General features: G+C 41.3%; 1 protein-coding gene across 3 annotated transcripts in view; it reads left to right on the top strand.

Moving 5' to 3' along the window:
- The first annotated feature begins 1417 nt into the window (after positions 1 to 1417).
- LOC135559012 (protein kinase C iota type) overlaps positions 1418 to 24743 on the top strand; it is a 55255-nt gene continuing 31929 nt past the window's right edge. Inside the window, exons 1-3 of one of the 3 annotated variants that reach the window (XM_064993314.1) lie at positions 1418 to 1750; positions 4373 to 4405; positions 19647 to 19768. In XM_064993314.1, the coding sequence (XP_064849386.1) occupies positions 1668 to 1750; positions 4373 to 4405; positions 19647 to 19768 (238 nt within the window). In that variant the 5' untranslated portion in view covers positions 1418 to 1667. Of the gene's footprint in view, positions 1751 to 4372; positions 4406 to 19352; positions 19420 to 19646; positions 19769 to 24743 lie in introns of those variants that run through there. The other 2 variants (XM_064993315.1, XM_064993316.1) reach the window with 2 other exon arrangements.

Raw genomic sequence — 24743 nt, forward strand, 5'->3', positions numbered from 1 at the left:
GTAGAAGCTGTTTAGAAGCCTCTTGGACCTAAACTTGGCGCTCCAATACTGCTTGCCGTGCGGTAGCAGAGAGAACAGTCTATGACTAGGGTGGCTGGAGTCTTTGACAGTTTTTAGAACCTTCCTCTGACACCGCCTGATATAGACATCCTGGATAGCAGGAAGCTTGGCCCCAGTGATGTACTGGGCCATTCGTACTACCCTCTGTAGTGTCTTGCGGTCGGAGGCCGAGCAGTTGCAATACAATGCAGTGATGCAACCAGTCAGGATGTGCTCTCGATGGTGCAGCTGAACCTTTTGAGGATCTGAGGAGCCATGCCAAATCTTTTCAGTCTCCTGAGAGGGAATAGGTTTAGTCGTGCCCTCTTCATGACATCTTGGTGTGCTTGGACCACGTTAGTTTGTTGGTGATGTGGACACCAGGGAACTTGAAGCTCTCAACCTGCTCCACTGCAGCCCCGTCGATGAGAACGGGGGCCTGCTTGGTCCTCTTTTTCCTGTAGTCCATAATCATCTCCTTTGTCTTCATCACGTTGTTGTCCTGGCACCACACGGCCATGTCTCTCACCTCCTTCCTATAGACCGTCTCGTCATTGTCGGTGATCAGGCCTACCACTGTTGTGTCATCGGCAAACATAATGATGGTGTTGGGGTCGTGCCTGGCCGTGCAGTCATGAGTGAACAGGGAGTACATGAGTGGACTGAGCACGCACCCCTGAGGGGCCCCTGTGTTGAGGATCAGTGTGGCGGTCCTTAGCTTATTGATGAGCTTTGAGGGCACTATTGTGTTGAAAACTGAGCTGTAGTCAATAAATAGCATTCTCACATAGGTGTACTTTTTGTCCAGGTGGGAAAGGGCAGTGTGGAGTGTGATATAGATTGCATCATCTGTAGATCTGTTGGGGCGGTATGACAATTGGAGCGGGTCTAGGGTTTCTGGGATAATGGTGTTGATGTGAGCCATGACCAGCCTTTGAAGCACTTCATGGCTACAGATGTGAGTGCTACTTGTCGGTAGTCGTTCTATGACTGTAAAGTAGTTTTGTATGAGAAAGGCAGCCAAAGCGATCCATTTGTAAAAAATATGAATTTTATTTCATTAACTATATTTCCAACTACCACATATTTACATAGAAAATATATTATATGTATAAATGGCCATATACAAATGTTCCCATGGACAACACAAACGCCCTTGCATTTAATTTGGTACAATAGGGATCATGAACACATTCACATTTACAGTACTGTGTTAAAATAAAATGTACTCTTTGTCTATCATTACAATATATGATATTCATATGATTCGCCTTAAATATGTTTCATTTACCAAATATTATCTACGATCAGTGTATCTTCTTGTTCAGTTTGTTGATTCAAATATTGTTTGGCCCCTCCTACATTCCGCTAATGGATTCGTCCGTCGTGAGGCCTTTTTGCAGTAGGGAGTGTTGTTTGGCGGACTCCTGAAGTTGTACACTACTTTGTCTGGATTTTGTCAAATTAACAACTCAAATTGTTATTTTCCATAGCAAGTCAGCTATCTAATTGTTGTATATATCGAGGCAAGTTACAGAGGAGATTGTTTTCGGCGTGGTACACAGCTAAATTTGTCGCAGCCAGAAGGAAAACATCTTTGGCGTGCGGAGTTCCGATTCCGAGGGCTTATGATGCCGACGTTGCGGGACAGCACCATGTCTCACCCCGGGGAAAACCCTCACCAAGTCCGGGTAAAAGCTTATTACAAAGGGTAAGTAGACGGTTAGGGTTTGTGTGATTTGTGTCGGAATAAAGCACTTCGTTATTTGACTCGTTAGGAACTTGGGCTAGGCTTTATTAGCCAGACAGTTAGCTTTTTCGCTAAGTTAGCTCGCTAGTTAACGTTATAAACTTGACAGACAAGTGAAACTGTCCAGAAATGTAGTTAGTTAGCTGTTGCTAACTTAACGTTACCTAGCTACTTAATGTTGGCCAGTATTAGTTAGCATGCACGTTCCCAATATCAATCTATTTTTAGTAAGTGAAGTTTCTTCCATTGTTTATGGCTTGGTAGCTAGCTACAGGTTCTGAGACATAACTAAGCTACATTGAATGTACTAGTTCACTAGCTAGCTAAATGGTAACTTCAAACCAGTTAGCTGATGTTTTTGATTATGCTAGCTGGATGTTTGATACTCATCATGTGTCCTCATAGCCGTACTGTACTGAACCTGGTGAGTTATTGTTGTCACAGCTCAAATTACACTATTACAATAATTGATGTAAAGCAAACTTTACAACATCCTGTGACGTTATTATTATGTGAGGCTCACATTGGATGTAATCACGGATTTGTTTTCTTGTCTTTGACATAGATAGGTGAGAGTTTACAACAATTACAGATACTTAATGTTCATAACATGATTATGCCATTATTTGGGGTGTAGCTAGTTATTTATAGTCAGTGAATAGTGGACCTAGTAATTGTATTCAGAGATGGAAATCATTTGTCGCACACAGGTGTTGCCATGACACTTCTTGCTGTGTGATGGAGTCTGTGGTTGTTGTTTTTCCCAAAAGAGAGACTGGCCAAACGTGTATTACCAGTAACTTCTGCCAGACCTGTTGTATTTCCCACTCACTCTAATTACCGCCCTGCAAGTACTCTATTGTCCCTGGATTCTTAATTTTTTTTTTTTTTTTATGGAGACAAAAGCATCCAAAAAATTTCTGAGATCAATGCCTTGGAAGGTCAAGTATGTGGGGAATCTGGGATGAAACATTTCATTGGTTGGTCAAGTACAGTGTTGGGTCACACATCATCAAGCCAGCTAGGCAGGCCTTAAATCAGCATTGGCGGTTGTACATTTGCGAAGGATGGGGGTAAAGGGAATTTTTGTGGAACAGCTCATCTCGGTTAGCCTACTTCCAATCAGATTAAAACAGAACAATTGAATTGGATCCAGGCTAGGCCTACATCATACACTAATTGGCTCTCATCTGAATCTCATTTATGATTCTAACCATCAAGCCTGCTCCTTTATGTCTGCTGCACTTTGTATCAGTCATATAATGTATACATGGCTCTGCTTTGACTGCACAGTGTGCCAGGGTTTCCCGTACTCAGGATGCCATGGGGTGCACAATTACTTTTTTGCCCTAGCCCTACACAGCTGACTGAAATACTCAAATAATCAACTAATCATCAAGCTTTTATAATTTGAATCTGGTGTGTAGTGTTAGGGCAAACACAAAACTGAAGACAGAGTTTGGGAAACGCTGCAGTATGCATTCATACTGTCCTATAATAATGGGCAGTTTGACAGAAGATAGATGGCGGTAGCGAGAACTGCCCTCTAGCTCCGTTCACTTTCATAGTCTCTTTCACACAGACCCACACTGCTGTCAGCCAGCTTTCCAGTCAAGGCCAGCAGTAGGCAGGGTCTGGTCTGGTGACGGGTTGTGGCAGTCTCTGCTTGTCACTGTCATTACTCTTTATTGACACATAGAGGGAGGAGTGGTTAGAATAGAGGGAGGAGTGGTTAGAATAGAGGGAGGAGTGGTTAGAATAGAGGGAGGAGTGGTTAGAATAGAGGCATGGCGGCTGGTAACAGATACTGGATGCAATGATGATACAATAATCTTAGTAACTATTCATTTATATAGCACATTTGAGTAATGATACAGCAACCTGTTTACAATTATTTTAAGTCACCTGACTGACAGTGGAATGTTCATAGTCATCACTCAAGTTTCTGGTTTTAACGCTTACACTAAATATTGTTCTATCTCTAGGCCCATTTGTAAGCCTGTCTGCTGTCTTAGTTTTAACGCAACATACATTTGTCGCAGGAGTTTCAATGTCACCACCAAACATCAGCTGCTATCAACTTCCTCTTTGTAAAGTAAACATGACGCATGAGCAACAAAGCACTGCAGTGTTTCCCCTAGGATTTCTTTCAGCAGCGGTGGCAAAGTTGGGGGAGGGGGTGATTTCACACAATTCTACACATTTTGCCATGGTGATGAGTACATTTGTATAGTTTAAAGCTGGTTTCCTGCAATTCTACACATGTTGTCATGGGTTTGAGAGAACATTTTACGTTTTTAAGCTAGTTTCCTGCAATTCAACACATTTTGCCATGGCTTATGCCGTGTTCTTATGCTGTCTGAATGACTCAACCATAACTAAATCAATGGGGGCCCCCATGTCATGTTTTTTGGGGGATTTCTTGATTATCCTTGGCCGTCTATTTATTTTTTATTTTTTCTCAAAGATATTATTTAAAAAATATATTGTTCCATTATCTTTTCTAAATACTTTCTATATGAATTTAGTTGTTTTTAAGTTTACGCTGAAAACGTTTTATTGATTGGTCAAAATGTTTTACAGCTGTCCGGTGGCTGGTGTCAGACAATCCCGCAGGTGAAGAACCCGAATGTGGAGGTCCTGGGGTGGTGTGGTTACACATGGTCTGTGGTGGTGTGGTTACACATGGTCTGTGGTGGTGTGGTTACACATGGTCTGTGGTGGTGAGGCTGGTTAGACGTACTGGGGCAGCAGGGTAGCTTAGTGGTTAGAGCGTTGGACTAGTAACCGGAAGGTTGCAAGTTCAAACCCCCGAGCTGACAAGGTACAAATCTCGTTCTGCCCCTGAACTGTTCCTAGGCCGTCATTGAAAATAAGAATTTGTTCTTAACTGACTTGCCTAGTTAAATAAAATAAATGTACTGACAAATTCTCTAAAACAACATTGGAGGTGGTTTATGATAGAGAAATGAACTTTCAATTCTCTGGCAACAGCTCTGTTGGACATTCTTGCAGCCAAGCATGCCAACTGCATGCTCCCTCAACTTGAAACATCTGTGACATTGTTGTGTGACAACTGCACATTTTAGTGGCCTTTTATTGTACCCAGCACAAGGTGCACCTGTGTAATGATCGTGCCGTTTAATCAGCTTCTTGTATGCCATACCTGTCAGGTGGATGGATTATCTTGGCAATTGGAGAATGTTTACTAACAGGGATGTAAACAAATTTGTGCACAGCATTTGAGAGAAATAAGCTTTTTGTGCGTATGGAACATTTCTGGGTTCTTATATTACATCTCATGAAACATGGGACCATCACTTTATATGTTGAATTTATAGTTTTGGTCAGTATTATTGAAGTGCATGGCAATTACTTAGGAACTGAGCACACTTTGGAGAGGCGTGTGGCCACATGGAGACACCAGTTCGTCCTCTCACACAAACCCTTGATAATTTAGTTTTATGGTACACTACCAAGCGTTTTCCAGGAATATTCTTATCAAGATACTGAATGTATTCCGACTATTTTCAGATTTTGTTATCAACAAATGCGGCATGAAAATGCACATAAAATCAAGTGTAATGTTTGGATTCAGTCTTGAACAGTTTTGTCCTTTCTATTACGACCATGATTTTCACATATCTAATGTAGTAAACATTTCAATTTAGCCCTATCCATATAGGCCAATTCCCACGAGTGTAAAGGGTTAAAAACACGTTCATGAACTTTGGCGACTAGGACGTTTTCTCTTTAAACCTCATGCCTAGGGGCTGGATGTGTCAATGTGGAGTTCATACATTCATAAGCAATTAGCCACAAAATCCCTTTGAATGCACCATTTTATCCTGCTAGCCCACTTGCAATTCGAGTTCCAGCCAATGAGTTTCAGCCCCTCACCATTTGAGTAATGGCTTGCAAGATGCACACACAGTAGAGGGAGATCATCTCATTCCAAAAACGTTATTGACATTTTCTGGATTGACTGCACTTCATTTCTTAAAATAATGGACTGTCGTTTCTCTTTTCTTATTTGAGCTGTTCTTGCCATAATATGGATTTGGGTCTTTTACCAAATAGGTCTATCTTCTGTATCCCACCCCAACCTTGTCACAACACAACTGATTGACTCAAACGCAATAAGAAGGAAAGACATTACATAACTGAACTTTTTAAGAAGGCACACCTGTTAATTGAATTGCATTCCAGGTGACTACCTCATGAATGCTGATTGAGAGAATGCCAAGAAAGCGGTCAACAAGCTATAATCAAGGAAAAGGGTGGCTACTTTAAGGAATCTCATATAAAATATATTTTAATTTAACACTTTTTGGTGGAGCTCGTTAAAATAAGAGCCAGTTTATAGAAAATATTCCAATATGCAAAGGAGGATATCGCATATTTCTACCTTTTTTGTGTACCCATTTAGGATACATCACCATAAAGAGAGTGACATTGATGTAGACAGAGTATACCAAACATTAGGAACACCTTCCTTGTATTGAGTTGGCACACACAATCCATGTTTCAAGGCTTAAAATATTTATTTAACCCGTCTCCTCCCCTTCGTCTACACTGATTGGAGTGGGTTTAACAAGTGACATCAATGAGGGATCATAGCGTTCACCTGGTCACTCTGTCATGGAAAGATCCATTGTTTTTCATGTTTTTTTACACTCTGTGTATATTTAATCTGAACACGTGTTAGTAGTGTCAAGAGTAAACCAATCAATGTGTGTACTGTCCAGGTACCAACTGTTCAATTGTCCATGTTAAACCTGTAATCGAACCCACAATTGCTGATGCCCCAGATACTCAACTAGTCTAAAGGACAGTTTTATTGCTTCTTTATTCAGATCAACAGTTTTCAGCTGTGCCAACATAATTGCAAAAGGGTTTTATAATGATCATTTAGCCTTTTTTAAAATAATGTACTTGGATTAGCCAACACAACGTGTCATTGGAACACCGGAGTGATGGTTTCTGATAATGGGCCTCTGTATGCCCATGTAGATATTCATCTACAACAGTCCATCTACAACAGTCATTTCTAACATTAACTATGTCTACACTGTATTTCAGATCAATTTGATGTTATTTTATTGGACAAATAACAAGGGAATTTCTAAGTGACCCCAAACCTTTGAACGGTAGCATATGTAATGTGTGTGCAATGCTGTCTCGGGTAATATGCAGCTGTAGTTTTTATGAAACTCCATTCCAGGATACATGACACCCACACACCTTTCTATCTACATACTTTTATTTGGGTTTCTACCCGAAGTAGGCTATATGATTGAATGTATCCTTAAGCCTGCTGCTAGTTACTTGAAACCAGACACATAATCACTCCAAAACATGGTTCTAAAATTGAAATCACTGACAGAGTTAACGAAACACTAGACTCCTGAATAGGCAAATTGAGATTTACAGTAGCTGGGTGTTTATAGCTGCAATGGAGATTGAGGGTGGTGACTCTCCAGTGGTGACAGAGAGATGGATGGTTCCTCTGTGTGCTGCCTGGGGAGAGGGGCACACTGATCAACTGCTTGGGTGACCAATGACCTGCTTAGCAGCAGATGGGGCTGCCGCTGGGGTTTTAGTGGGTAGTGGCGACAAGGGGAAGAATTCCATTCTCCCTAGTTACCCATGTTACAGAAAATGAACAACGGTAATTACTTTTCTCATACGTAACTAATGAAGTACCCCTATGAAGGCTAATGCAGAAACACTGCTCAGAAACTACAAAGGCATTCTCTCAATGTCCTTCTCCAAGAGTGTCTGAATGTTATACCTCTCACAACACTGGGCCAATTGTGCGCCTCCATATGGGGCTCACTGCCGGATGTGATGCAGCCTGGATTCGAACCAGGGACTTCAGTGACGCCTCTTGCACTGAGATGCAGTGCCTTAGACCGCTGCGCCACTCAGCAGCCATGACCGACTGACCAGGTGAAAGCTATGATCCCTTACTGATGTCACTTTAAAAAAAGCCGCTACAGTGTAGATAAAGGGTAGGGGTCAGGTTAAAGAAGGATTTAATCCATGAGACAATTGAGACTTGGATTGTGTATTCATTTTCGGTTGAATGGGCAAGACAAAAGATTTAAGTGCCTTTTGAATGGAGTAAGGTAGTCGGTGCGAGGTGCACCAGTCCGTGTCAAGAACAGCTGGGTTTTTCCCGTGTGTATCAAGAGTGGTCTACCGGCCTCCCGGGTGGCGCAGTGGTTAAGGGTGCTGTACTGCAGCGCCAGAGGTGCCACCAGAGACTCTGGGTTTGCGCCCAGGCTCTGTCGTAACCGGCCGCGACCGTAGCTACTAAACAATTGGATACCACGAAATTGGGGAGAAAAAGGGGTAAAATTAATTAAAATAAAAAAATGTATAAAAAAGAATGGTCTACCACCCGAAGGACTTCCAGTCAACTTGACACAACTGTAAGAAGCATTGGAGTCAACATCCCTGTGGAATGCTTTCGACACCTTGCAGAGTCCATGCCCCGACGAATTGAGGGCAAAAGGAGGCAGTGAAGCTCAATATTACGAGGGTGTTCCTAAAGTTTACTACACTCAGTGTACGCTGGACACAACATTTTGAACAATAGATAATAACGAATTCATTACATCCGCCTTGGAGCCCAGTTTGATAATATTACTGTATTGCTGCTTGCTGTAGTTTTGAAGTAATGCCCTAAAATAAGGCCTATTTGTTTTTCACATTTTTCACCCTGCCAGCTCCTATTAGTTGTATTGAGCACCGTGGTACCAACTCACTTTCAGAATGTTCTATTCCCAGTTACAATGCCTGCTTTGCTATTGTTGGCAGTGAGACCTGCCCACGCTAAACTAATTGCTGGTAGTTAAAACGTCAATAACAACAAGAAATGACCCATGGAACTCAGGTCGTACCATTGTTTCCTACATGGGAAATATAGGTATGTCTGTCTATTTCCCCAAATATCTCCCAACCATGAGAATCTTATTTATGTAAGGCTGGGCAGCGTACTCCGTTGTCATCAAATGCTAGCCCCGGAATACCTTTTGCCTTTGGAACGCTGAGCTTCCCCCATTGTTTTGCTATGTAGAGGCATGCTCGTATATTCCGCCAAATATCTCGCAATGTGTGTATTTAGATTTAAAAAAAAGTTTCTTAGCAATCAGTATCTCTTTCTAATTACGTAAGGTTGGGCAGCGTACTCTGCTGTCATGGATCGCTAGACAAGAAATAGTCTGAAGTTGCCATTTTCTTTCCTACTTCCTCGTTATTCTGACATAAGCACACTTGGCACCATCGAGGTGTGGATGTTTACTTTCTACACAAGTTATTTTTCTGTTTTGTCCTAAGAACAGATTGTAGTGGTAAAATAAAAACAGATACATTTTTTGTGTGCCATTTAGATGAAATGGAATTCTAAGCATCACTCTAGTCAGAAGAGGCTCTGCGAACATTTGATTCAATTTATTTGCGATGGCCAGCTAGTGTTCCAGCTCATCCAAAGTTCTTTTGCCATTTTTTAGCCTTGGGTGAATTTTGACTCGTTCTATTGTCCAGCCTAGTATAGTCTTATTTTGTCCATACAGCTCAGTTGGACCGACTGTTACAAGGCAACAGTAGTAGGCCTATACCAACTTCCTTTGCACAAGAATGAAGTGGTATCATAGAATGGCATTTCTTCTGTTAGTCATCAATGATGAGCAACTATTACACAATTCATCTGTGTTTCTCACTGTAATGTAGCTATCCCCACAGCATAGTCACAGCTCCAAGGTAGGTCGACAGTTTCATTTGGGTTTCGAGGTTGTTTTTTTACTGTTCATCCATGTCAATATCCATTTGTTTTCTGTGAGGCTTTAGCGCTACTGCCTGCAGACCAGCTCTGTGGAGGGGAGTAACAACAGTTTCTTTGTTAGTGCTGCTGCTGCTGGCTGGGTCAACTTTAACCACAGTGTAGTAGCTAGGTGTTTAAAGTGGAACTGACAGCGTTACAGATATAGAAGAGTCAAATATAACATTTCCAGTTTATGCTTAAAGACCAATTTTATAAAAGGCTTTAGAAATGGGTTCTATTTGACAAATTCCAGTCATTGTTGTCAGACTAGGTGGATGCAGTCTAATGCATGATTAATATCATTCACCGATATATTTCTTGATAGGTCCAAAAATATTGCTGTAAGATTGTAAATAACAGCTGGCCTGGTACATTATTTGCTGCCTCCACCCATTCGGTATGCACTGTTTGTTTCATTGACTCAGTATTTTGAACAAAAACGGACGACTGTAACTAAGGCTGGGAATGCCAATGCAATCGAACTAGCAAGGGCAATAATTACAAGCCAGTCATAATGTGGCTAATAGGCTAGCGCGCGTGTCAAACACAAGGTCCAAGGTCCGTCATCTACGTTATGAATATTCAGCCTGATGCGCTTTCATTGGAGGATTAAACTTCAATTGCGCTGCTTTCGCGTGTCCTGTTTAGTCCAAGCTAGGCTTCTAAAATGTTGCAGTATAGCTTCGTTTTAAAGATTGACAATGAATAACCAAAACACAACCTGCAACAAAACACCATGCAAACTTGTAGGCCTGTTACAGCAACATTTGAACAGTAGCCTAGGCTGGTGCACCATACAGCAATGCTGCATTCAACCGCAGCGGTGATCCATGCAGCGGAAAAAAAAGTTTAGGTGTTACAACAAACCTATAGCTAAGTTTTTGTTATTTGGAGTTATAAAATACTTTTTGATTAGTGTCACAGCATATTATGCACATCTGCTAGCATAGCAGCAAAGACTGGAGAAATTATCTTTTGTTTTAATGTCTTAAAATGCTATACAGCATCCTTTGTACATAAGTGGACATTTTGTATAAAGGACCATACTTTTTTCTAATACAACAATGGCCATTTTGGGTCACAATTTTAATGTTTTTTTTTTTGTAAAAAAAAAAATGGGCCGTGTCTGGGCTGTGCTTTTTTTGTTTTTATATGGCCGCGTGCTGATTTAAATCTGACACCCCTGGGCTTGCGTATATATTTATATAACTATTAGCTAGCTACTGGAGGATGTCATGTCATTGGAGCAGGGTTTGAGTGACATATTTGCAAAAATCCAGTCAGGTGTATTTTGTGGCTTTTGGGGAATGTATTCTAATCTAAATTTGCACTGTTGGTACTTCACTGAAAACACTAAGTCCAGTTGAAAGTGAATGATGCCAGGCCCGTGTGGCATAGGACTTATTTGCATATAGGCCTACTGTAGCTCTGGTTGGTCCTGGTAATGACCAATGTTTTTATTAGGTTTTATTTACTAATGTATTAATTGTCCAAACGCACGGCCGCTGTAGAATTTTCACAAATGCCTTACTATACGTTATTCCCAAACATTCTATTAACTTGTGAAAATGACCATATCTAAGTGCTATCTTGTCAGGAAATGTAAGAAAAATGTGTAATATTCTTCCTGCGGGTGTATATGAACAGATTTGAATAAGATTTAATGTTGCTAAAACGCTGTCAGTTCCACTTTAATGAAGAGCAACGGCACAGGCCCAGTTACCTAGCTGGATGGTACGTAATGGAGCAGTGTACTGGCATTGATACTCGAGGTCAACCGATTAATCGGAATGGCCGATTTCAATTTTCCCTAACTATCGGTAATCTGTGTGTGTGTATATGTATATATTTTTTTACACCTTTATTTAACTTGGGAAGTCAGTTAAGAACACATTCTTATTTTTAATGACTGCTGAGGATTGGTGGGTTAACTGCCTTATTCAGGGGCAGAACGACAGATTTTTACCTGGCAGTTCGGGATTCGGGGATTTGTTTTTGCAATCTTCCGGTTCGGGCATTCGCAGCTCGGGGATTAGTTTTTGCAATCTTCCGGTTTGGGGATTCGCAGCTCGGGGATTAATTTTTGCAATCTTCCGGTTAACTAGTCCAACGCTCTAACCACCTGCCTTACATTGCACTCAACGAGGAGCCTGCGTGACAGGCTGACTACCTGTTACGCGAGGGCAGCAAGAAGCTAAGGTAAGTTGCTAGCTAACATTAAACTTATCTTATAAAAAACAATCAATCTTAACCTTGCTAGTGCAGGGGTTCTCGACAACATTCCACTGAAAAGGCCGCGCCCGAAATTGATTTTTTTTTTAAACATGTAAGTTTCACACATTAACAAGTCCAATACAGCAAATGAAAGATAAACATCTTGTTAATCTACCCATCGTGTCCAATTTAAAAAATGATTTACAGCTAAAGCACAACATGTGATTGTTAGGTCAATGCCAAGTCGAAAAAACACACAGCCATTTTCCCAGCCAAAGATAGGAGTCACAAAAAGCAGAAATATAGATACAAATAATCACTAACCTTTGATCTTCATCAGATGGCACTCATAGGACATCATGTTATTCAATACATGTATGTTTTGTTCGATAATGTGCATATTAGCCACTTGTTGTTAGTTTGTTCAGCCCAGTAATCCATCTTCATGAGGCGTGAGCATTTTGTCCAGACAAAAACTCAAAGTTCTGTTACAGTCCTTTAGAAACATGTCAAATGATGTATGGAATCAATCGTTAGTATGTTTTTAACATAAAACATCAATAATGTTCCAACCGGAGAATTCCTTTGTTTTCAGAAAAGCACTGGAACGAGAGGTAACTCTGTCGGGAAAGACTCAGAGGTCGTATGAGCCCCTCCTTTATAGTAGAATTCTCAAACCAGTTTCTGAAGACGGTTGACATCTAGTGGAAGCCCTAGGAAGTGCAACCTCATCCATATCTCAATGTGCATTCGGTTGGTCAAGCTTTGAAAAACTACAAACCTCAGATGTCCCACTTCCTGGTTGGATTTTTCTCAGGTTTTCGCCTGCCATATGAGTTCTGTTATACTCACAGACATCATTCAAACAGTTTTAGATACTTCAGTTTTTTCTATCCAATACTAATGATATAATATGCAAATATTCGCATCTGGGACAGAGTAGGAGGCAGTTCACTCTGGGCACACTATTCATCCAAAAGTGAAAATGCTGCCCCCTATCCCAAAAAGGATAACATAATCACTAGTTAACTATACATGCTTGATGATATTACTAGTTCATCTAGCGTGTCCCGCATGGAATATAATTGATGCGCCTGCTTCGACAAACGGTGATGATTTAACAAACGCATTTGCGAAAAAAGCACTGTCGTTGCACACTGTCATTGTGTACCTAACCATAAATATCAATGCATTTCTTTAAAATCAATACACAAGTATATATTTTTAAACCTGCATTTTTAGTTAATATTGCCTGCTAACATGAATTTCTTATAATTAGGGAAATTGTGTCACTTCTCTTGCGTTCTGTGCAAGCAGTCAGGGTATATGCAGCAGTTTGGGCCGCCTGGCTCATTGCGAACTGTGCAAAGTCAATTTATTCCAAACAAAGGCCTTAATTAATTTGCCAGAATTGTACATAATTATGACATAACATTGAAGGTTATACAATGTAACAGTAATATTTAGACTTAGGGATACCATATGTTAGATAAAATATGGAATGGTTCCGTATTTCACTGAAAGAATAAAACTTTTGTTTTCGAAATGATTGTTTCCAGATTTGACCATTTTAATGACAAAAGGCTCGTATTTCTGTGTTATGTTATAATTAAGTCTATGATTTGATGGAGCAGTCTGACTGAGCAATGGTAGGCAGTAGCAGGCTCGTAAGCATTCATTCAAACAGCACTTTCGGGCGTTTGCCAGCAGCTACTGCGCTGTTGATGACTTCAAGCCTATCAACTCCCGAGATTAGGCTGGTGAAACCGATGTGAAATGGCCAGCCAGTTAGCGTGGTTTGAAAAGCTATTAGCAAGCACGTCTCTCGCTCTGAGACTTGGAGTGGTTGGAGTGTTTGTTCCTCTTGCTCTGCATGGGTAACGCTGCTTCGAGGGTGGCTGTTGTCCATGTGTTCCTGGTTTGAGCCCAGGTAGGAGCGAGGAGAGGGACGGAAACTATACTGTTACATTGGCAATACTAAAGTGCCTATAAGAACATCCAATATGAAATACAAATGGTGTAGAGAGAAATAGTCCTATAATTCCTATAATAACTACAACCTAAAACTTCTTACCTGGGAATATTGAAGACTCGTGTTAAAAGGAACCACCAGCTTTCATATGTTCTCATGTTCTTAGCAAGAACTTAAACTTTAGCTTTTTTACATGGCACATATTGCACTTTTATTTTCTTCTCCAACACTTTGTTTTTGCATTATTTAAACCAAATTGAACATGTTTCATTATTTATTTGAGGCTAAATTGATTTTATTGATGTATTATATTAAGTTAAAATAAGTGTTCATTCAGTATTGTTGTAATTGTCATTATTATAAATACATTTTAAAAATCGTCTGATTTAATCGGTATCGGCTTTTTTTGGTCCTCCAATAATCTGTATCGGCGTTAAAAAATCAAAATGAGTCGACCTCTAATTGATACTGGCTCTGCTAGTGTAGTAACAGTCCTGAATGAATGGGGTGTCATTTGAGAGAGAACAGGTGTCTGTCTGTTCCTGCTCCTATCAGCCACGATGCTTAGAAGGACGTGTGGGCCTGTAAAGTTGGGAGTGTAGCTACCAAAATGAGGGTCAACACTCCTCCTATACTGTCACTAATTAACACAAGCAAGGGAGAGGGTGAGGGGGAGGAAGCGAGAGGAGTGAAAATGTGACTAAGAGAAAAAGAAGAGGAATCAAGAGGCAGAAGATGAGAATATGAAGGAGGAAGCGAGAGAGAGGCAGGGGTGGGAATACGAGATGGCATATACCAGCCAATTTTCTGTCTGCTCTGAACCTCTGTCATTCCAAGGCTAGAATGGTGCTCACCTACAGTAGCCAATGCACTTCAAAGTAATGTAGGCATATACAACAATTTCAGGTGCAGTGCTGGCAAATATTTATATTCTTTACAAAAATATATCTGCACACGCTGTTGTACACTGCCGTTTTCTTTGTCAGACATGGCAGTAGCCAGGTCGGAGTTGTAAATGAGAACTTGTTCTCAACTGGCCTACCTGGGTAAATAAAGGTGGAATAAAAAGCATGCAGTGTTCACGTAAGCCTACTTCTACTATCTTCAGCTCCTGCGTTACCTGACTGACGTGATGTGAAAGTAAAGCTGGTTGCTATGGACAAAAAGTCCTATCGCAATTAAATTGACCCATTTTGCTCTCATGATAAATGAAACTAATAATAATAACAAAATAAATACAATTATGCACATTTACTTTCCATTAGCAGGATGACACTAGACTTGAGTTTCAGTCCCAAGTAAGACATGAAACGTTAGCTATTTCATCTAACATCTCCAGGGAATGCATGATGGATATTTTTATGTGCAACATGACAAAATAGATTCCAGAATAATCATATCTCAATTTGGTTCTTTAGAGATGAAATTGCCTGCATGATTTGCCTGGGCCAGGGATCATCAACTATATTCAGATGTGTAGATGGTTGAGGGGCCGGAACATAATTATAAATCATTTGTGACTGAAAATTGACAGCAATAGTTTCCGTTAAGAAAATATGGTGTGGGACATTTGACGGGCAGCATTTTAATTTACTGGACATTTTACTGGACCCATATGCATTGGGTACTTTGCATTTAGATTTCTGCCAAAATAGACATAACCAAAAGGTGCTGCTATTAATGTGTAATTACATGATTCTGACATGCCAACACTGTGTTTATTTGGAAAGAAGACATCTGGGAGATTAATGGGAAATGATCTGAAGATAGATGGGAGTTACATTGATGATTGTGAACTACAGGAAAAGGAGGACTGAGCACGCCCCCATTCTCATAGACGGGGCTGTCCTCTCTGCTACCGCACGGCAAGCGGTACCGGAATGCCAAGTCTAGGTCCAAAAGGCTTCTCAATAGCTTCTACCGCCAAGCCTTTAAGACTCCTTACCAAGCTAATCAAATGGCTACCCAGACTATTTGCGTTGCCCCCCCACCTCTCTTTTACACCGCTGCTATTCTCTGTTTGTTATCTATGCATAGTCACTTTAACGCTACCTACATGTACATATTACCTCAATTACCTCAACTAACCGGTGCCCACGTACATTGACTCTGTACCTGTACCCCTGTATTTAGCCTTGCTATTGTTATTTTACTGCTGCTCTTGAATTATTTGTTTGATTTATTTTTATCTATTTTTCTTATATGCATTGTTGGTTAAGGGCTTGTAAGTAACCATTTCTCTGTTGTATTCAAATTTGATTTGAGAATACACAAGATCAAGCACACACAAAATAACCCATTTTTATTTTGAAAGTAATCTTTTTTTTAACCTTTTTTAACCTTTTTTAAAATTTTATTAGGCAAGTCGGTTAAAGACAAATTCTTATTTACAATGACGGCCTACCCCGGCCAATCCTGGACAACACTGGGACAATTGTGCGCCACCCTATGGGACTCCCAATGATGGCCGGATGTGATACAGCCTGGATTCAAACCAGGGACTGTAGTGACGCTTCTTGCACTGAGATGCAGTGCCTTAGACTGCTGCGGCACTTGGGAGCCCAAGTGGCAAGCTGTAAGTGTATTATTGATGCCCAGAGCTGGAAACCCATCAGATGGCTTCCACAACATGAACAATATCAGGAAAAAATGGGCTTGATACACCGAACAGCTAGAAATGGGCAGATGTTTCAGTAAGGGGTGTCAGGTGTGGTAACGATGTTTCCAAGTAGCCCTAAACCTCTCCAAAGTGGCGTATGTCTGTAAATTAGATAATGCCAGTGCTATTACATATTTGCAATCCCTAATTGCTATTAGTTCAGTATAAAACACAATTCTACCATATCACCCTCACTCAAACATTGTGGTGGTGTTATGGGATATCCAGGGTACATTCAAGTTCTTGTAACTTCTCCAAAGTGTCCGAATGTTGTAATTGCACTGTTTTGCACACTGGATGTGCCCAAGTTATTGTTCACTATAAAAACTACATTTCTACAACACCACAACCTCTTTCAAACATTGTGGTGGTGTTGGGGGACATACAGGGCATATCCAAGTGTTTACTTCATATTTTTATGCGCATAGATATCGTCACTCGGTGGACATTCAATGTTGCCGTTGTCATACGTCATCAGATACCATTGGCGATAGGCTAGATTTGTTCCTACCAACCTACGGTTTTATTTCATAGCCCCATGTAGCCATAGCTCAAACACAGACCAAATGGAAGCTTACCTTGTAAGATGTTTTCTGTTTGGTGAAAATGTTGTGTAAAATAAACATTTTGGCTCTGGGGCTGGTGATCAATATATGTCACAGGCAGACAAATAAGATATCCTCGTGATCTGTGGAGTGCCGGCTTTTGGTGTGAATCAACGTATTCTTTGTTCATATTTTGTTTATGCTTCACAACGCTAACCGGAATGTAGGTAGCAGACATCTTGAAATGAGGTCATCGGCTCGGCCTGTCCTTATACATTTGTTTGCCCATATGGTAGCAAGTCACACCAAATATTTTAAGGCATAGATCAATAGCCAAGACACTCAGCTTTCTGCAGACACCCTGCTTTTGCAGATAGGGGCTACCGTTCTTATACCAGACTGAATTGAATACAATTGGATCTCCAAATATGGGGACTTTACATTTAAGAGGTTTTAAGAGTGTGGTAATTAATATTAACAGAACATGCAGGTCGAGGATGCAACAATGACTTCTCATGTGCACTTTGAAGATTGTTGAATAACTGTCCGCATTTACTTTTCCTCAGCCATCATGATTAGTAACAAACAGCATATAATCACTAGCCTACGTCAATCTACTATCCTCCTTAGTAAAAAAGTGGACCTGTTCTATTGGTCAGCTTGTTGAGAAATTGCCTATTCCAAACAGAATCTGAGAGTTGTGTGATGATAGATCCCAAATTCATACAACCAGTAGGCTACATAAAAAGTGTGCTAAATAAGATCCATAATGTACAGTGGGGCATTAAAGTATTTAGTCAGCCACCAATTGTGCAAGTTATCCCACTTAAAAAGATGAGAGGCCTGTAATTTTCATCATAGGTCCACTTCAACTATGACAGACAAACTGAAAAAAAAATCCAGAAAATTACATTGTAGGATTTTTAATGAATTTATTTGCAAATTATGGTGGAAAATAAGTATTTGGTCAATAACAAAAGTTTATCTCAATACTTTGTTATATACCCTTTGTTGGCAATGACAGAGGTCAAAGGTTTTCTGTAAGTCTTCACAAGGTTTTCACACACTGCTGGTATTTTGGCCCATTCCTCCATGCAGATCTCCTCTAGAGCAGTGATGTTTTGGGGCTGTTGCTGGGCAACACGGACTTTCAACTCCCTCCAAAGATTTTCTATGGGGTTGAGATCTGGAGACTGGCTAGGCCACTCCAGGACCTTGAAATGCTTCTTACGAAGCCACTCCTTTGTTGCCTGGGCAGTGTGTTTGGGATCATTGTCATGCTGAAAGACCCAGCCACGTTTCATCTTCAATGCCCTTGCTGGTGGAAGGAGGTTTTCACTCAAAATCCCATGATACATGGCCCCATTCATTATTTCCTTTACATGGATCAGTCGTCCTGGTCCCTTTGCAGAAAAACAGCCCCAACGCATGATGTTTCCACCTCCATGCTTCACAGTAGGTATGGTGTTCTTTGGATGCAACTCAGCATTCTTTGTCCTCCAAACACTGCGAGTTGAGTTTTTACCAAAAAGTTTTATTTTGGTTTCATCTGACCATATGACATTCTCCCAATCTTCTTGTGGATCATCCAAATGCTCTCTAGCAAACTTCAGACGGGCCTGGACATGTACTGGCTTAAGCAGGGGGACACGTCTGGCAATGCAGGATTTGAGTCCCTGGCGGCGTAGTGTGTTACTGATGGTAGGCTTTGTTACTTTGGTCCCAGCTCTCTGCAGGTCATTCACTAGGTCCCCCCGTGTGGTTCTGGGATTTTTGCTCACAGTTCTTGTGATCATTTTGACCCCATGGGGTGAGATCTTGCGTGGAGCCCCAGATCGAGGGAGATTATCAATGGTCTTGTATGTCTTCCATTTCCTAATAATTGCTCCCACAGTTGATTTCTTCAAACCAAGCTGCTTACCTATTGCAGGTTTAGTCTTCCCAGCCTGGTGCAGGTCTACAATTTTGTTTCTGGTGTCCTTTGACAGCTCTTTGGTCTTGGCCATAGTGGAGTTTGGAGTGTGACTGTTTGAGGTTGTGGACAGGTGTCTTTTATACTGATAACAAGTTCAACCAGGTACCATTAATACAGGTAACGAGTGGAGGACAGAGGAGCCTCTTAAAGAAGAAGTTACAGGTCTGTGAGAGCCAGAAATCTTGCTTGTTTGTAGGTGACCAAATACTTATTTTCCACCATAATTTGCAAATAAATTCATAGAAAATCCTACAATGTGATTTTCTGGATATTTTTTTCTCATTTTGTCTGTCATAATTGAAGTGTACCTATGATGAAAATTACAGGCCTCTCATCTTTTTAAGTGGGAGAACTTGCACAATTGCCCTTTTTGCCTTGTGTCTTAGATCGTTCACAGCCTTGTGGAAGTGACCTGTGGTGTTGATGTTTAGGCGGAGGTAGGTGTAATTATTTGTGTTCTCTAGGAGAACGGTGTCTAGATATCATTCGTATTTGTTGTCCTGTTAACTGGACCTCTGTTGGAACACCTTTATTTTTGTCTTACTGAAATTCACTGTCAGGGTCCAAGTCTGACAGAATAAAAATGATGTAAATAAGTGTATGCACGTGTACTTAGTGTATTGTCCCTGACTGTCCCCCCTTCTCTCCTCTGGTCTTCTCCCAGGGACATTATGATCACACACTTTGAGCCATCCATCTCCTACGAGGGTCTGCACGGGGAGGTCAAAGACATGTGCTCCATGGACAACGACCAGCTCTTCACCATGAAGTGGATCGACGAAGAAGGTTTTATTTTTGTTCTTATCCTCCATCCATCTAGCCATCTCTCACCCATCTATCCATCTTAGCTAATTTCCTGCGATTATATACGTTTTGCCATGGCTCAATCTGTTATTTTGTTCAAACATAACAAATACTGCTAAATTCATTGTTTTTGTTATTTTCAATTCTCCCTGACAGTCTAGCTTTTATTTTGGTGATTATTAGTTCGTTCTCAAAGGTTTAATTATGAAAAATGATACCACAGCATTGTTGAATTCTTGTTTCTGATTTTCTAGAAGGCAATCTAGAATGGACGTTAAAACCAGATAACGGGACAGTTTGAAAAGATATTGGAACACATGACGTAATATGTGCCTACACATGCAGACCGTACTTGCTATACAGATAAACCAACAACTACACAACCTGAAATTGGATGCATTGTGGATGCAATGTAAACACAGGTCCAAAGAGGAAGAAACATACACTGAACAAAAATATTTAGCGCAACAAATCTCCTTCGCATTGTTGATCAGGCTGTTGATTGTGGCCTGTGGAATGTTATCCCACTCCTCTTCAATGGCTGTGCGACGTTGCTGGATATTAGCGGGAACTGGAGCATCCAGAGCATCCCAAACAGTGAACACTCGTCAGAGGAGGAAGGGGAGGACCATCCTTCTCAGTGAATTTCATAAAAACAATAAAAAAAGTGGAACATTAAAGTTATGCTTTTTAGATTAAACTATACTAAATATATTCACATCAAATAACACTGTTTTGCAATAAAGGTCTACAGTACCGTCTGTAGCACTATGTTCTGTAACATCATGGTGTAGCCGGAGGACATCTTCCTTCTGTCCTCTGGGTACATTGACTTCAATACAAAACCTAGGAGACTCATTGTTCTCACCCCCTTCCAACTTCCGGAGGATGTCCTCAAACCTATCAGAGCTCCTGCTCTTGCAGCATGAACTGACATGTTGTCCACCCAATCAAAGGATCAGAGAATGATTCTTGTACTGAAAGCATACGCTACAGCTAGCTAACACTGCAGTGCATAGAATATGGTGAGTAGTTGACTCAAAGAGAGAAAGACAATAGTTTAACAGTTTTGAACTAAGTAATTTCTTCCAAAATTAAGGAGAAGCGAGAGAGAGCTATTCGAAGTATATATATTTTTCTCTTCCTTAGCTAGCATTGAATGCAGCCAGCTAGTTTAGCCTACTCAAACACCCAGCTCAAACAGAGAGGGATGCTATGTCAGCAAGCTGGCTATAGCTATCCAACAGAGAGGGATGCTATGTTAGCTAGCTGGCTATAGCTATCCAACAGAGAGGGATGCTATGTTAGCTAGCTGGCTATGGCTATCCAACACTGGAACTCTTCCAAGTCCAGGTAAGCTTTTGGTTTTCATTTATTGCCAACGGGGCCCACCGGAGTATCTGCTAAATTGCTTGCTTCTGACTACTGCATGATTTTATCAGGTTTACTAACACGTTAGTCAATCACCATAGCTACTAGACAGAACAAACCGGGGATAAACTGAATTTGTCCAATAGAAACTCGTTTGCAACTGTTGGATTACACCTTAGATCAGCTGGAGGCGTGAATGTGTCACTGCCTGTCACCTTGATTACTCCATTTTCTCTCTACCTGTGCACCTACTATACCTACAGTTGAAGTCTGAAGTTTACATACACCTTAGCCAAATACATTTCAACTCAGTTTTTCACAATTCCTGACATTTTAATCCTAGTAAAAAATTTCCTGTCTTCGGTCAGTTAGGATCACCACTTTATTTTAAGAATGTGAAATGTCAGAATAATAGTAGTGATTTCTTTCAGATTTTATTTCTTTCATCACATTCCCAGTTGGTCAGACGTTTACATACACTCAATTAGTATTTGGTAGCATTGCCTTTAAATAGTTTAACTTGGGTCAAACGTTTCGGGTAGCCTTCCACAAGCTTTCCACAATAAGTTGGGTGAATTTTGTCCCATTCCTCCTGACCGAGCTGGTGTAACTGAGTCAGGTTTGTAGGCCTCCTTGCTCGCACACGCTGTTTCAGTTCTGCCCACACATTTTCTAGATCAGGGCTTTGTGGTGGCCTCTCCAATCCCCTGACTTTCTTGAGTTACACTTTTCGCACCATAGTACGTTCATCTCTAGGAGACCGAACGCATCTCCTTCCTGAGCGGTATGACAGCTGCGTGGTCCAATGGTGTTTTTACTTGCGTACTATTGTTTGTACAGATGAACGTGGTACCTTCAGGCATTTGGAAATTGGATGAACCAGACTTGGTGTCCTTGGTGGTTTCTTTGCAGCAATTCGACCATGAAGGACTAATTTCACGCAGTTTCCTCTGAACAGTTGATGTTGAGATGTGTCTGTTACTTGCTCTGTCTAGCATTTATTTGGGCTGCAATTTGAGGCTGGTAACTCTAATGAACTTGTGCTCTGCAGCAGAAGTAACTCTGGGGCTTGCATTCCTGTTGCGGTCATGAGAGCCAGCTTCATCATAGCGCTTGATGGGTTTTGCGACTGCACTTGAAGAAACGTTCAAAGGTCTTAACATTTTCCGTGTTGACTGACCATGTCTTGAAGTTGTAATCAACCCTCGCAAGGCTGCAGGCCCAGACGGCATCCCCAGCCGCGCCCTCAGAGCATGCGCAGACCAGCTGGCTGGTGTGTTTACGGACATATTCAATCAATCCCTATACCAGTCTGCTGTTCCCACATGCTTCAAGAGGGCCACCATCATTCCTGTTCCCAAGAAAGCTAAGGTAACTGAGCTAAACGACTACCGCCCCGTAGCACTCACTTCCGTCATCATGAAGTGCTTTGAGAGACTAGTCAAGGACCATATCACCTCCACCCTACCTGACTCCCTAGACCCACTCCAATTTGCTTACCGCTCAAATAGGTCCACAGACGATGCAATCTCAACCACACTGCACACTGCCCTAACCCATCTGGACAAGAGGAATACCTATGTGAGAATGCTGTTCATCGACTACAGCTCGGCATTCAACACCATAGTACCCTCCAAGCTCGTCATCAAGCTCGAGACCCTGGGTCTCGACCCCGCCCTGTGCAACTGGGTACTGGACTTCCTGACGGGCCGCCCCCAGGTGGTGAGGGTAGGTAACAACATCTCCTCCCCGCTGATCCTCAACACTGGGGCCCCACAAGGGTGCGTTCTGAGCCCTCTCCTGTACTCCCTGTTCACCCACGACTGCGTGGCCACGCACGCCTCCAACTCAATCATCAAGTTTGCGGACGACACAACAGTGGTAGGTTTGATTACCAACAACGACGAGACGGCCTACAGGGAGGAGGTGAGGGCCCTCGGAGTGTGGTGTCAGGAAAATAACCGCACACTCAACGTCAACAAAACTAAGGAGATGATTGTGGACTTCAGGAAACAGCAGAGGGAACACCCCCCTATCCACATCGATGGAACACTAGTGGAGAGAGTAGCAAGTTTTAAGTTCCTCGGCATACACATCACAGACAAACTGAATTGGTCCACTCACACAGACAGCATCGTGAAGAAGGCGCAGCAGCGCCTCTTCAACCTCAGGAGGCTAAAGAAATTCGGCTTGTCACCAAAAGCACTCACAAACTTCTACAGAGGCACAATCGAGAGCATCCTGGCGGGCTGTATCACCGCCTGGTACGGCAACTGCTCCGCCCTCAACAGTAAGGCTCTCCAGAGGGTAGTGAGGTCTGCACAACGCATCATCGGGGGCAAACTACCTGCCCTCCAGGACACCTACACCACCCGATGTTACAGGAAGGCCATAAAGATCATCAAGGACATCTACCACCCGAGCCACTGCCTGTTCACCCCGCTATCATCCAGAAGGCGAGGTCAGTACAGGTGCATCAAAGCTGGGACCGAGAGACTGAAAAACAGCTTCTATCTCAAGGCCATCAGACTGTTAAACAGCCACCACTAACATTGAGTGGCTGCTGCCTACACACTGACACTGACTCAACTCCAGCCACTTTAATAATGGGAATTGATGGGAAATGTTGTAAATATATCACTAGCCACTTTAAACAATGCTACCTCATATAATGTTACTTACCCTACATTATTCATCTCATATGCATACGTATATACTGTACTCTATATCATTGACTGCATCCTTATGTAATACATGTATCACTAGCCACTTTAACTATGCCACTTTGTTTACATACTCATCTCACATGTATATACTGTACTCGATACCATCTACTGTATCTTGCCTATGCTGCTCTGTACCATCACTCATTCATATATCCTTATGTACATATTCTTTATCCCCTTACACTGTGTATAAGACAGTAGATTAGGAATTGTTAGTTAGATTACTTGTTGGTTATTACTGCATTGTCGGAACTAGAAGCACAAGCATTTCGCTACACTCGCATTAACATCTGCTAACCATGTGTATGTGACAAATAAAATTTGATTTGATGATTTGATTTGATTTGACTTTAATTTCACTTAGCTTTTTTTGAGCTCTTCTTACCATAATATGGATTTGGTCTTTTAGCAAATAGGGCTATCTTCTGTATACCCCCCCTACCTTGTCACAACATAACTGATTGGCTCAATCGCATTAAGAAGAAAATGTATTCCACAAATCAACTTTTAACAAGGTACACCTGTTAATTGAAATGCATTCCAGGTGACTACCTCATGAAGCTGGTTTAGAGAATAACAAGACTGACAAGCTGTCATCAAGGCAAAGGGTGGCTACTTAAAGAATCTAAAATATGTTTGTTTTTACTACATGATTCTATGTGTTATTTCTATGTTATTTATATTCTATGTGTTATTTTATAGTTTTGATGGATAGTGAATACATCTACAATATAGAAAATTGTACAAAAACCCTGGAATGAGGTGTCAACTTTTAACTGGTACACTGTATACTGTATGTACAGTATTTTTTAAAAATGTAACTAGGCCAGTCGGTTAAGATCAAATTCTTATTTACAATG

The sequence above is a fragment of the Oncorhynchus masou genome, chromosome 17 (genome assembly GCF_036934945.1).
Source record: "Oncorhynchus masou masou isolate Uvic2021 chromosome 17, UVic_Omas_1.1, whole genome shotgun sequence".
Classification (NCBI taxonomy): Eukaryota; Metazoa; Chordata; class Actinopteri; order Salmoniformes; family Salmonidae; genus Oncorhynchus; species Oncorhynchus masou.